At 43.5% G+C, this 12,237-nt stretch overlaps 1 protein-coding gene across 1 annotated transcript in view; it reads left to right on the top strand.

Annotated features, from left to right (window-relative positions):
- USH2A (usherin) overlaps positions 1 to 12,237 on the top strand; it is a 903,954-nt gene that overhangs the window by 591,170 nt on the left and 300,547 nt on the right. The window contains exons 40-41 of the mRNA XM_066594449.1: positions 2,695 to 3,023; positions 7,041 to 7,163. Coding sequence (XP_066450546.1) covers positions 2,695 to 3,023; positions 7,041 to 7,163 — 452 coding nt within the window. The remainder of the gene's footprint in view (positions 1 to 2,694; positions 3,024 to 7,040; positions 7,164 to 12,237) is intronic.

The raw sequence follows: 12,237 nt of genomic DNA, 5'->3' as shown, positions 1-12,237 counted from the left end.
TTCTACAACGGGGTACTCCCCTTATACTCTCTTCTTTGGGCGTTCTGGGCGAAGTATGGGAGAATTATAGCTGACTGATGTGGATGGGTTCCCTCCAAGGGATCCAAACTCCTGGGTACGAGCACATGGGCAGAGACTTGAGACGATCCATCGATTGGTGCGGCAGCGTCTACGAGAGCATTCTCATTCTGATAAGACCCCAGTGCAAGAAGCACCATTGCAGCCAGGCGACCTGGTTCTGGTGCGTGTCAAGAAGTCCCAAGGGAAGCTGGAAAGCAGATGGGAGGCTGTGCCATATCGTGTTGTTTGCCGCAAGTATGCCAATGGGCCAGTGTACCAAGTCCAGAAGGAAGGAGCTGATTGTGTTCGAGTACTTCACAGAAATATGCTGCGCCTATGTCATTCTGAAGAAACAAATTGTACCAGAACTACCAACGTCAACGAGCTCCCACAGTCAGAGACTGGTGGTGTGGAATGGGCCTATGACGATGAGGATGATTGCTGGCCGATCCTTGCTCCTGAGGATGTTCCACCGGTGACTACTGAGCCTCCAGCCTGTGCCCCCACTGGTGCGGAGTCTGCTAGTACTTCTCAGCCCATGGCTGAAGTGCCCCAGAGTATTTCACAGGTCCTCAGACGGACCACTAGGACAAATACTGGCACCCCCCCCCCTGTTCGGTATTTGCAGGATGAATTTGTTTGGCCTGCCATACAACGGTACACTACCACTTTGTGTATAAAAGTACAACCCTCTGGATATTCAGTCATTGGCAGGGACTGCCAATCTTAAAGTGGGGGGGAATATGTAATATACAGACTGTGTCCCAGCCTTATGGCAATAGGAGTGCTGCTTCTGTGCATATACTTGTCCTAATACACAGCCCAATGATGTGCCAAGTTCCATTTGTTTATACTGTGTTAAAGTTGAGTATATATGTGTTTCTGTGATTCTGGTCAGCAGCCCCTGCACTGGGAATGTGATGCTGGAGGGACTCACCCCTATGAGGTCAGCCTGCCAGTATGAGAAGGAAGCAGGAGGTGACGACACACAGAGAGCAGCAGCCATCTTTGCAGAGAGAGAACCAAGTGTCTGTGCTGCATTGAGAGTGTGTGGAGATCTTAGAGGACTTTCCTGTGCAGCTAACCTGTGTGTAATTCAGTCCAGAGGCAGACAGAGTGTAAAGAGACAGTATGTTCAGTGGAGCCATGCTGAAAGGACTGTGCCCAGTGGCTAACCAGTAATACTGACATTGTGGCTGTGGACATTGCCGCCAAAGCTAAAGACTGGCAGTGCTGTTGAGTACCGGACGGTAACTGCACAACCCCTGGCTTATATCACCCCGCGGTGTATGGATTCTGCAGGACTGTCAGTGTGCTGAGCTACTTGCTGTTGGATCCCATTTCATCCATTTTGTTTTCCTGCCTGCTGAGAAGAATCTTATTGCCTCGGATGTTGTGATAACCGTGAGGAGAGGATGCTTCGCTATACAAGAAAGGGACGACATCGGGCCCCAACGCGCGCTTCTACAAACTGTAAGCAGTCCACCCGGACCACCGGTAAGAGGGGTGCGCACCCAAATGTGAAGTTAGGGTCAGTTAGGGATAGTTTTGGGACTATTGTTCTTTCAGTGTCCGTGCTGTGGAGGTGGACATAGTAAACGTGGAATATATTGTGAAATCCAACTTGAATTGTTCCAACTATACTGTGTATTGTGCTTGTCCTTATTCCTGTTCTTTTACCATTAACTTGCCTTTATTAACCTGTAGTAAATACATTTTTCTTAACTTGACCACCCCGTGTGCGTCCTTTCTGGTTGCGGAGTCCAAACCACCTGCCTTGCTCTCGGTTCACAGAACCAAGAGGTACAACAACCGAAAACTGCCAAACACCAACTCAAGACCCCCGTATAGGGGTTGGTCACAGGTGACATGGGTGTTTGGCTCTGGTGATCATGCACACACTTAGAGGGACCTCAGAAAAGCAGTTTGTTACTCCTTTTGTGAAAATCCAGTCTGTAGAGCGTTTGTTTCAAGTAGCTACCGCCATAAACGTATTCCTTGCCCTTTCCCAATGCGTCGTACACACTGACTGAAGGCCTTAGACCCCTCCTAGAACTACCCGACCAGAACAAATCGCTGGCTATGTCGCAGGCCATCCCAGCTTAAAGGCACAGCAACAGTATTTTGCCGAAACATTCTTCATACTGTTTCCAGAGAGAAGCTTTGGAAAGTTATAATGCAGGAGATATAATGCCCTTTGTCCCATCGATTTCAGAGAGTGAAGCCCAACAGCCCTGCTTCCTCTCACCATTAATGATGGCGTCTGGCCCGCTGCAGTGACATCAAGCCGGACAATCAGCTAATGGGCGGGGATAGGTCATCAGTTAGAAAAGCCCGGAATATGACTTTCATGCCATTTTTGGCACCTGTGATGGAACCCCAAGACAGAAACCCACAGCATGGGCAAAACACTGTGAGAAGGAAGCCTACGAGCTGACCGGCAGATGAGATAATGCACCGTACAGTGATGTCCGCTGGCGACGCTCCCGAACACGAGGTTACATCTCTGAAGAAGTGGAACATTTCTTAATTCTAAACTCCTTCTGTAGTAACTCAACATGATTACCAGATGTAATTTTTCTTGCATGTTGTTTTACTGTATGTTACTTGACTCCATAATTCTTCTGATTTCAGGTCACTTGGAGTCCTCCACTCAGGCCGAATGGCAATATAATAAGCTACGAGATCTGCATGCCGGACCCTCGCATCCTCCTCACCGACCCCACCGTCTTGAGCTATATAATGACAGATCTCGTCCCATACACTAACTATTCTGTCACCATCGTGGCCTGTTCTGATGGAGGGTCATATCATGGAGGGTGTAGTGAGAGCTTGCCTACATACATGACCACACAGTCAGCACCACCGGAGGGCATCCGGCCGCCATCAGCGGTTCCTGCTAGCGACACATTTATTGCTGTTTCATGGCAACCTCCTTTAAGGCCTAATGGACCAGATATTAGGTAATGGGATATTACTACATAGTTTTCACTTCTTGGATAATAAAATTCTGTCTGTCTGCAGTCACCACTAGGGGGAGCAGACGACATATTCAGCTCATTTTGGGCTCCCAAGTAAGGTTACTCATCGTAATCGGCCTGGATCAGGTCAGCCCACTTGATTTTTGACGAAAATCACTGAAAAACTGCCTTTCCATAATGTATGCAGTTCTTTAATGAATGTGGCTCAGCGGTTAGTATTGTAACCTTGCAGTACTGGGGTCCTAGGTTCAAATATCATCAAGGACAACATCTGAATGGACTTTGAAAAATCCCATACTAAAGAAGTGGGGTGGCTCAGTTGTTAGCACTGCTGCCTTGCAGTGCTGGAGTTCTAAGTTCAAATCCCATCAAGGACAACATTTGTATAGAGTTTTTTTTTTTTTCTCATTAGATTTTTATTGAATTTCACAGTCAGAATTTACATGTATGCATTAGTATGATTACACTTATACAAGAATTGTTACAGAAGTGAAAGTAGAATACATTCGAATTTTTTGCGTGAAACCGTATTGAGTCATATGAAAGACATGTTATGAAGAGTTTTGGGAAGGGCAGGACATGGGGGGAGGATAGATAGGGGAGGGGGGGAGGCGTGAAAACGTAGGGGTTTATAGGGAGGTTTGGGTAGGAAAACAGAGAAAAACAACAATTTTAGACATCAAGATGTAAAGTTGTCATACCATTGGTTCCATACTGTCATGTATTTTGCATATGAGTTGTTTCCGCTATAAGTTGTATTAGATCATTTATGTGGGGAATTTCCATGATTCGCCATTTTCTAGTTAGAAGGAGTTTTGCCCCCATCAGTATCTGGCAAATTAACTGTCTTTTTTCGGGTTTTCCCCGAGATCTATAAGTAGTAGTGCTGTGGCAGGGAGTTCAGGGACTTTGGTAGTCGAGATTTTGTTAATTAATGAGTAAACATTAGTCCAATAAGAGGCAATTAGAGGGCATGACCAAAGTATGTGTAGTAGGGATCCCTCCTGTCCACATCCCCTCCAACAGATGTATAGAGTTTTTTAAAGTCGATGCTGATATTGTCCTTGATGAGATTTGAACCGAGGACCCCAACACTAAAAGGTAACACTGAGCCCCATTCATTGAAGAGGCACTACCATCATGTGTATTCCCATGCATCGGCAGGCAGACAGATGTTTATCCTTAAGGCCGCTTGCACACGGGCAACTAAAATCGCATGATTTTCTCGCAGTGCGACAGTATAATAAACCACATGTATGTGCAGCCCCGGCTGTTTTCACGGGTTCCTTCACATTTGTGATGTTTTGTAGGCTGCTACATTGCGAGAAAAAAAAAATCACAGCATGTTGAATATTGCCACGATGTGGATGTTTTGTAGCCCCTGTTTCCCAATGGAGCCTTTCTTTCTGTTGCATCGCAGTTCACATAATCTTGGTATTCATGCGAGATGCAACCTTTACAGTAGGGAATCTATTGTTTTAGCTAAGATAAGCCCTAGCTGCATTTAAAAAAAAACAATACATTACCTAACGGGCGCTGCCCGCTCCACCGCACTTCTAATCCCGAAGCTCCCACACACTTGTTTGCAGTCTTTAGCCACCGCTTTCTTGTTAGCGGGTTCATAAATCCCACCTTCAGGAAGCGCTAGCTATGATTGGTTCCCAAGCGCCGCAGCTCAGCCAATCAATGCAACCTAAAGCAAATATTCATTGAATGCCTATATTCTATCTATCTATCTATCTATCTATCTATCTATCTATCTCCTATCTATCTATCTATCTCCTATCTATCTATCTATCTATCTATCTATCTATCTATCTATGTCATATCTATCTATCTATCTATCTATCTCACATCTATCTATCTATTTATCTATTTGCTATCTATCTATCTATCTATCTAATAAATATCTATCTATCTATCTCCTATCTATCTATCTATCTCCTATCTATCTGTCTATCTATCTATCTCATATCTATCTTTCTTCTATCTATCTCCTATCTATCTATCTATTTATCTATCTCATATCTATCTATCTATCTATCTATCTATCTATCTATCTATCTATCTATCTATCTATCTATCTCTCATATCTATCTCATATCTATCTATCTATCTATCTCCTATCTATCTCATATCTATCTATCTCCTATCTATCTATCTATCTATCTATCTATCTATCTATCTATCCCCTATCTATCTGTCTATCTATCTCATATCTATCTATCTATCTCATACCTATCTATCTATCTCATATCTATCTATCTATCTATCTATCTATCTCACATCTATCTATATATCTCATATCTATCTATCTATGTATCTCTCTCTCCTATCTATCTATCTTCTATCTATCTATTTCATATCTACGTATCTATCTATCTCCTATCTATCTATCTATCTATCTCATATCTATCTATCTATATATCTCTCATATCTGTCTCATATCTATCTATCTATCTAATATCTATCTATCTATCTCTCATATCTATCTATCTATCTCCTATCTATCTATCTCCTATCTATCTCATATCTATCTATCTCCTATCTATCTATCTATCTATCTATCTATCCCCTATCTATCTGTCTATCTATCTCATATCTATCTATCTATCTCATATCTATCTATCTCATATCTATCTATCTATCTATCTATCTATCTATCTATCTATCTATCTATCTATCTATCTCTCATATCTATCTATCTATCTATCTATCTATCTCACATCTATCTATATATCTCATATCTATCTATCTATCTATCTATCTCTCATATTTATCTATCCTTTATCTATCTATCTATTTCATATCTATCTATCTATCTCCTATCTATCTATCTATCTATCTATCTATCTATCTATCTATCTATCTATCCCCTATCTATCTATCTATCTCATATCTATCTATCTGTCTATCGATCTATCTCTCATATCTATCTCATATCTATCTATCTATCTATCTATCTATCTCATATATATCTATCTATCTATCTATCTATCTATCTCTCATATCTATCTATCTTCTATCTATCTATCTATTTCATATCTATCTATCTCCTATCTATCTATCTATCTCATATCTATCTATCTATCTCATATCTATCTATCTATCTTCTATCTATCTATCTCCTATCTATCTATCTATCTATCTATCTATCTATCTATCTATCTATCTATCTATCTATCTTCTATCTATCTATCTATCTCCTATCTATCTATCTATCTATCTATCTATCTATCTATCTATCTATCTATCTCATATCTATCTATCTATCGCATATCTATCTATCTATCTATCTCATATCTATCTATCTCCTATCTATCTATCTATCTATCTATCTATCTCCTATCTATCTATCTATCTATCTATCCATCTATCTATCCTATGGTATTACTATGCCTAAATGTACTTAAAATGCACTCAGTTGGTGTGCAGAACAGGAGGCCGTGTCTCTGCAGCACATCGCACCCAGCCATACTGCATTCAGATTAATGCAAATTGTCATTAGTGAGAACTTTCTAAAAGAGATCCTCTAGGAACTTAAATAATGAATAATTGCATCTGTAGGATAAAAATATCCCCTCATCTCTGCGCTTTGCTTGTACTATGGACACACAGAAATGCAAACTGCAATAACACAAAGTTTAATTTAACCCTAACCAGGACTAAATGCGCAATTTAGTATCATAGATTAAAATACTGTGACCGTCTCAGATAAAGCGAAGGCGTCTGAGCTATAGGCGGAGGCGTGATGGCGCCGGTAGATGTCATTTCCATGATAACGACCTCGGCTAGATTTTCTGTGTTAATGGATTTCTTTAAAAATAATATATTTTTTTTCTTTTTTTGCAATTTGTAGCAAAATAAGTTTGGAAACCGCAACATGTTTATCTGAGCAATTGTGCAGCTGTAAAAACAAAATAATGTGCAAAACCGCCTGTTTTTGTTTAATAATATTAGTGGAGATAATCCAGACGCTCTGCTTGTCTTTTGTGTTAGATATGAACTCCTGAGACGTACAATCCTGCAACCACTTACATCAAATCCCCCTGAAGATTTAAATCTGTGGCAGAATATTTACTCAGGAACTCGGTGGTTCTGTGAAGATAAGGGTCTTAGCAGGTAAGATTACAAAACGGTGAAAAAACAAGTGCTGGCATTTTTCATAGAGCAGTGTTGTCTGTGCAGAACCCAGTTTAGAGCCGCGCTCTGCTGAAAGAGGGATATTAGGAAACACAACGTGTGAAATTTATCTTTCCGTAGGTTAGAGGCAGAAATTTACATAAAAATCATCAAAAATTGCAAAAATAAGTTTAAAGCGAGGAAACCATAGCCCAAAAAAAAATAAAAATTGCAGAACAATACAATAATGCAATACAACAAAAATTGCAATTGTTTTCCCAAAGTAGAAACATTGAGGTTCTGCGATCATTGTGGTAACTGTCACGGTCCATGACCACTATGACCAAGGATTTACGGGTCCAACAGTCACCAACTTGTGAGGTTCGCCACCTACGGATAGACCGCAGGGTCAACTTAGTCCCAGCACCCCGGAACCTGCACTCAAGCAAGATGGAGCCTAAATTGCACCCTGCATGGCCTAACATACCCCTACACCCCTCGCAGACACCACTGACCTTTTCTGATAGGTACGGTAAGTCTGCCTCATTGGTTTCCACCAGCTGACACACGCCTAACAAACTTCGGCGTTCAAGGACTACTAACAAAGTTTTAAGCTTTATTGTAAAAAGGCTCAGCAGTGCCTAAATAAACATATACAAAAGATTTACATAAAAGGCAAAGGAGCTACAAATACATACAAACAGTATAAAACAGAAACGGAGAAAATACCAGTCTATGTTGTTTCAAATAGTCGTCCTGTAGTGGCCCGGACTTTTTGTATCTGGCCCCTCCATAACTGTCATACATGTCATGTCTTTAATGTGGATGCTCTGTGCAAACTGTCCTGTCTGCTGTTATGTGTATTGCACAGCTGCAGCATGTGAGAGGTTAATGTCTGAAAGTGGCTGGGATATGTCTGGAAAAAGTAACAACTCTGTCTCGTCACGTGATGTTCGTACACTATAAGTAGGAGTGATTGTGAGTTGGGTGTGGGTCTTCTGTCATCTTCAATGGCTGAGAAAAGAGTGAGAGTGCCGGCCACATGGGGGTACCTTCAACCCTCATGTGGGGAAGTATGGAAGCGGAGGAAAGGTATCCTGAGGCCTACCATTCTAGGAACAACCTCTGAGGAGAGGAATGAGTAAAGGAGTCTGCCGTGCAGTGTCTACTTCAAGAATACTGAATGAGTGCCTGCATAGTGTTGTGTCCCCCTGCGGAGTTATCCAGGGTCCCGGAGAGTGTGTGTGTCTAGGAGCGGAGCACTGCAGATAACTTAGACTGTGGGCCCTGTGTCATCCTGTGTTCTCCTCCCTGATTGTCTACTGAAACACTGTCCTTCCTGCACAAGCGAGTAAGCTGTATTTTCCCAGTCCCAGTGATTGAGTTTTCAAGTTCAATTCGTGTGTGTGGACTCTCTTTATTCTACCGCTGGAGAATCAAAGGTGTGAAGGAATGGTGGCGTCACGTGTGACAACTCTTCTAGTCCACTACACTTATTCAGCCTGGAAGAGGTCTAGTGGTGCCTTGGCTGAGGTTCCATGCATCCCTTTGGGGGAGAGTCTGGTAGAGCCACTGTGACAAGTGACACCACTACAAGTGACACCCCGCCAGCTCCTCACCATGGGCCTTGTGTCTTGGTCTCTGTGGGGCACCACAACTCTACTTTTGGTGTCACGAACAGAATAAAACGCCTCTGTGCCGCATCTACACTTGCGTTACTGGAAAGGAATAGGCAAAAAGATTTATTCTGGTGAGTTTGTGGCTATAGTTAAGTCTCTGTGTCAAGTTTTCCCCCATGTCTGTAACTGCTTTACAGGAAAGTTCCTCTCAAAGAAATACTATGCTGTGAGAGATGATGTGCTGATACTACTGGACCATGTGCAATTGCTGGACTTTGCTACAGAGCACCACATGAGTTCCAATATGGCTACCCAAAATGGCGCCCAGCCACCTTGTCTTCTTCCTTATTCACAGGGTGTGCCCGCCAAACATTACCGCTTAAAGTTACCCACCAAGAAGTTCCCACCTTGGCTATCCACAAAGTACAGGGGAAGACTACCCCCACCAAAGGACTTTGGCGCGCAACCCAGAACCGCCCCAGGGGGGTGGAGTCCCCGAAAAGAAAGGAGCCATGGGACCTCTCAGTTCAGAACGCCTTCAGCCAGCGAACTGCCAGCAGAGAGCTGAGACTACACCCAGTCCAAGATGCACCAACTGGATTTCCCACAAGGTATCCTCAATACTACTGGGGAGAGAATCCACAGCTTCTACCCCTGCTGCGTGGGACTCACCCACTTCCCCTCCACCAGAGGAGCACTTCGAGGAATCTTCGGGAGAAGCCTGTGCAGCTGCAGGGCTTGTCTGCCCTATGTGCACTTTCAAGGTGCTGGAGCAATCGTCCAGGCGCACTACCCATCATAGATCCTGATCCACCGTAATAATGCAGCGGTGAAGGACTGCCTTACAGAGCTTCTGAAATAATTTGTCCATGAGTATGGGGATCAGAATTTTTCATTTTTCTTTATGGGAGCATGACCCAGAATGCTAAATCCTCCCCTGCGACAGCCTCATCGTGGACCCACTGCATCCCCAATTGTCATCAAGAACACTTCTTCCTCGGAGGAGGATTCAATGCTGATATCACTCTCCACCATCAGCTACACTGTGTGAGACTCCATGGATGAGTGCGACGAGGAAGTGCGCAGCATCAATCAGGCCAGTTCGTCTGAGATTTCGGTGGTAGAAGTCAGCTCAGGAGAGAATCATCCGATACCAATCACAATTACAGATTCAGGGAGCGACGATTCACAACTTGTGCTGATGTGGCCAAGGAACTATTTCAAGTTCGAAAAGAACTCTTTACATAAGACACAGTCTTCTTACCCAGTTAAGACCCCTTAAAAATTAAGGACTCAAAAGTTAATATTTTCCCCCATTTACATAGCCAAATTTTTATATGCTATGTCTTTATTGTTTCATATGGAAAATGGTTTTTTTGCAACATTATAGTTCAAGTTTTGTGCAGGAGGTAGAAAAAAATATTCATATTAATAAAGTGAAATTGTTTAGTTACCTAGAACATGTTCCTGATTGAATGACACCGCGTGAATGGTGTGAGTGATCTATGTGTATGACTGGAGGTTCTTTGTTCCCCATGTCGCGTCTTTTGAGCCAGTGTCTGTCCAACGTCATAGTCTGTCTCAGTAAGCGGGGCATCCTTTTCACCTTGTCCCTTAGTCCTGGACAGGGAAGTATTGACTTAAGCTACCACCCGTCACGGAGTCTTTTCCTTTTTTAGAGAAAGTGATGGTCATTCCACTTGTCTCTTGTCTTTCCTACCAGTTGCCCTTCTCTATTTTGTAGTATTGCATCAGTGATGTATTCTCTTTTGTCAGAGAAAGTGATGTTCATTCCACTTGCCTCATATTTTTGTCTTTGGGGAAATGAGTCATGTAATTGCCCCATAGCTATACTAGTGCATCCTGAATTCAGTTCAGCTTAGTTGTAATCTTCTCATGGTTTTGGCCAAACGATTTCATACACGCTGTCATAATAAAATGCCTTACTCAGAAAATGACGTTCATAAGGTAGTCTCAGAACACCTGAATGGGTTAATGTACAAATAACCGGAAGGTAAGAGCTCTGTTTACAGGTTTTGCCTTGCACACTCCGTGACTGTGTAGTGTTCCTAAAGGTGAGCTGGAGTAGTACACTGAGATATCCCTTCTCTGGTTAATACACTCTGTTTTAGAAGTGCCGGGTTCGATTTATTTTAAGTAGGGGGGAACTCCAGTGGCCCGAAGTCTATATATCTTTCATCTGCGACCCGATGCAGCCATCTGAGAGGGTGGTGATTTCTCACTATGGTGAAGGTATGCTAACAGAGATATGGCTGCAGCTTCTGCAGTGCCACACAATGACTAAGCACTCCTTTTCTCTTGTGGCAAACTCCACTTCTCTGGGCAGGAGCTTGCATCTGAGACACATCACAGGGTGCTCTTCACCACCAGAGTTTACTTGGCTGAGGACAGCACCTAGGCCATATGCACTGGATCGGTCTGCACCACAAAGCTCCTGGCGAAGTCTGAGGCCTGCAAAATGGCACTGGAGAGATCAGCCTGAAGGGCTACAAAGGACTGCTCGCAGTCAGACGTCCATTTCACTACCTGAGGCAGTTTTTTCTTGATCAGGTCAGTGAGGAGCTTGGCTAGGGAACTGTAGTTGAGTACGAACTTAGCAGTAGTACCCAGCGGTACCCAAGAAGGACATCACCTGCTTCTTAGTTCTGGGGGTGGGGCAGGCTAGGTTGGCATTCACCTTCCTGGGCTTTGGCTTTAGCGTTCCCCGCCCCCCTACTTGGTGCCCTAGGTACAGCACCTCTTCATGGTCAGGCCTGCAGTCTTGATCTGCTTTAGCACCTCTGGCAGATGCTCCAGGTGTTCCTCCCATGTGGGGCTGAAGACAGCAATATTGTTCTAGTATGCAACCGCAAACTCTTCAAGCCCCTTAAGCAACTAATCCACCAAGATTTGGAAAGTGGCCGGAGCATTTTTTATGTCAAATGACATCACCCTGGAGACGTAGGGTCCGAAGGGGTGATGAAAGCAGACCTCTCCTATGCTTCCTTGGTCATGGGTATCTGCTAATACCCCCAACTCAGATCCATGGTGGTGATGTACTGGGAACTGACCAACTGGTCCAATAGCTCATTGATGCAAGACATCGGATACCGTAATGGCGTTCAACCTCCTGTGCAGAACCGGGTCGTCCGGTCCTTCTTGGGCACCAGGACTACAAGGGAGACCCATGCACTCTGGAACTTCTGAATGACACCCAGATCCAATATTTCGTCAATCTACTACTTAATATTTACCTGAAAAACTTGGTAAGAGGGCTGCCTAACAGGGGGGCTACCCTCAGTGTTCATATGCTGAGCTGTCAACTCAGTCCTCTCTGGTTTCCGAGTGAAGGTGGATAGGAAGGTGAGCTGGGACTGCTCAATTCTCCTTCCCATGATTCTCTTACCAGAGCCAGAGGTCCCCATTCCCACCTTCCGTACAACAGCTCAAAGAGG

Source organism: Eleutherodactylus coqui, chromosome 3 (genome assembly GCF_035609145.1).
Source record: "Eleutherodactylus coqui strain aEleCoq1 chromosome 3, aEleCoq1.hap1, whole genome shotgun sequence".
NCBI classification, from domain to species: Eukaryota; Metazoa; Chordata; class Amphibia; order Anura; family Eleutherodactylidae; genus Eleutherodactylus; species Eleutherodactylus coqui.
Note: the sequence above shows the minus strand (reverse complement) of the source record. Positions and strands in the feature narration are given on the sequence as shown.